Raw genomic sequence first — 833 nt, forward strand, 5'->3', positions numbered from 1 at the left:
GACCACCCCACAGCCTCCACCCCAGACCATACCACCATCCCAGAGACGGACCACCCCACAGCCTCCACCCCAGACCATACCACCATCCCAGAGACGGACCACCCACAGCCTCCACCCCAGACCATACCACCATCCCAGAGACGGACCACCCCATAGCCTCTACCCCAGACCATACCACCATCCCAGAGACGGACCACCCCACAGCCTCCACCCCAGACCATACCACCACCCCAGAGACGAACCACCCCACAGCCTCTACCCCAGACCATACCACCACCACCATCCCAGAGACGGACCACCCCACAGCCTCTACCCCAGAACATACCACCATCCCAGAGACGGACCACCCCACAGCCTCTACCCCAGACCATACCACCACCACCATCCCAGAGACGGACCACCCCACAGCCTCTACCCCAGACCATACCACCACCACCATCCCAGAGACGGACCACCCCACAGCCCCCAGCCCAGCCAGGTCCCTCTGTCACAGGAATAGCATTAGGAGAGGTGGCGGTTGAGGAGTAGGAGATTGTGGGCCGTTTAGACCTCCCAGAGACAGAAGAGGACATGCCCACTGGAGGGGGCGAGATGGAGGACCGTAGGTCAGGGGCGGAGTCTCAGGCTGCCTGTCAAATGACACCGCTGGCTACGAGTGGCCCCTTGAGCAGGTGAATATTCTAATACCTGTCAATCTCTCCATCTGTCTCAGTTTGTACTATCTATTAACTCAACAATAAAATATGAAATCTCAAGAAGTTGAAAGAACCTCATGTTGAATTATAGTTGTTGATTGACAGGACACATTCGGTTAATGTCTTCCATTGATTAGA

At 56.7% G+C, this 833-nt stretch overlaps 1 protein-coding gene across 1 annotated transcript in view; it reads left to right on the plus strand.

Annotated features, from left to right (window-relative positions):
- Positions 1-528: 528 nt before the first annotated feature.
- LOC127906376 (tumor necrosis factor ligand superfamily member 6-like) overlaps positions 529-833 on the plus strand; it is a 1,059-nt gene continuing 754 nt past the window's right edge. Inside the window, exon 1 of the mRNA XM_052458336.1 lies at positions 529-671. Within this exon, the coding sequence (XP_052314296.1) occupies positions 571-671 (101 nt within the window). The 5' untranslated portion in view covers positions 529-570. The remainder of the gene's footprint in view (positions 672-833) is intronic.

The sequence above is a fragment of the Oncorhynchus keta genome, chromosome 12 (assembly GCF_023373465.1).
Source record: "Oncorhynchus keta strain PuntledgeMale-10-30-2019 chromosome 12, Oket_V2, whole genome shotgun sequence".
Lineage (NCBI taxonomy): Eukaryota > Metazoa > Chordata > Actinopteri > Salmoniformes > Salmonidae > Oncorhynchus > Oncorhynchus keta.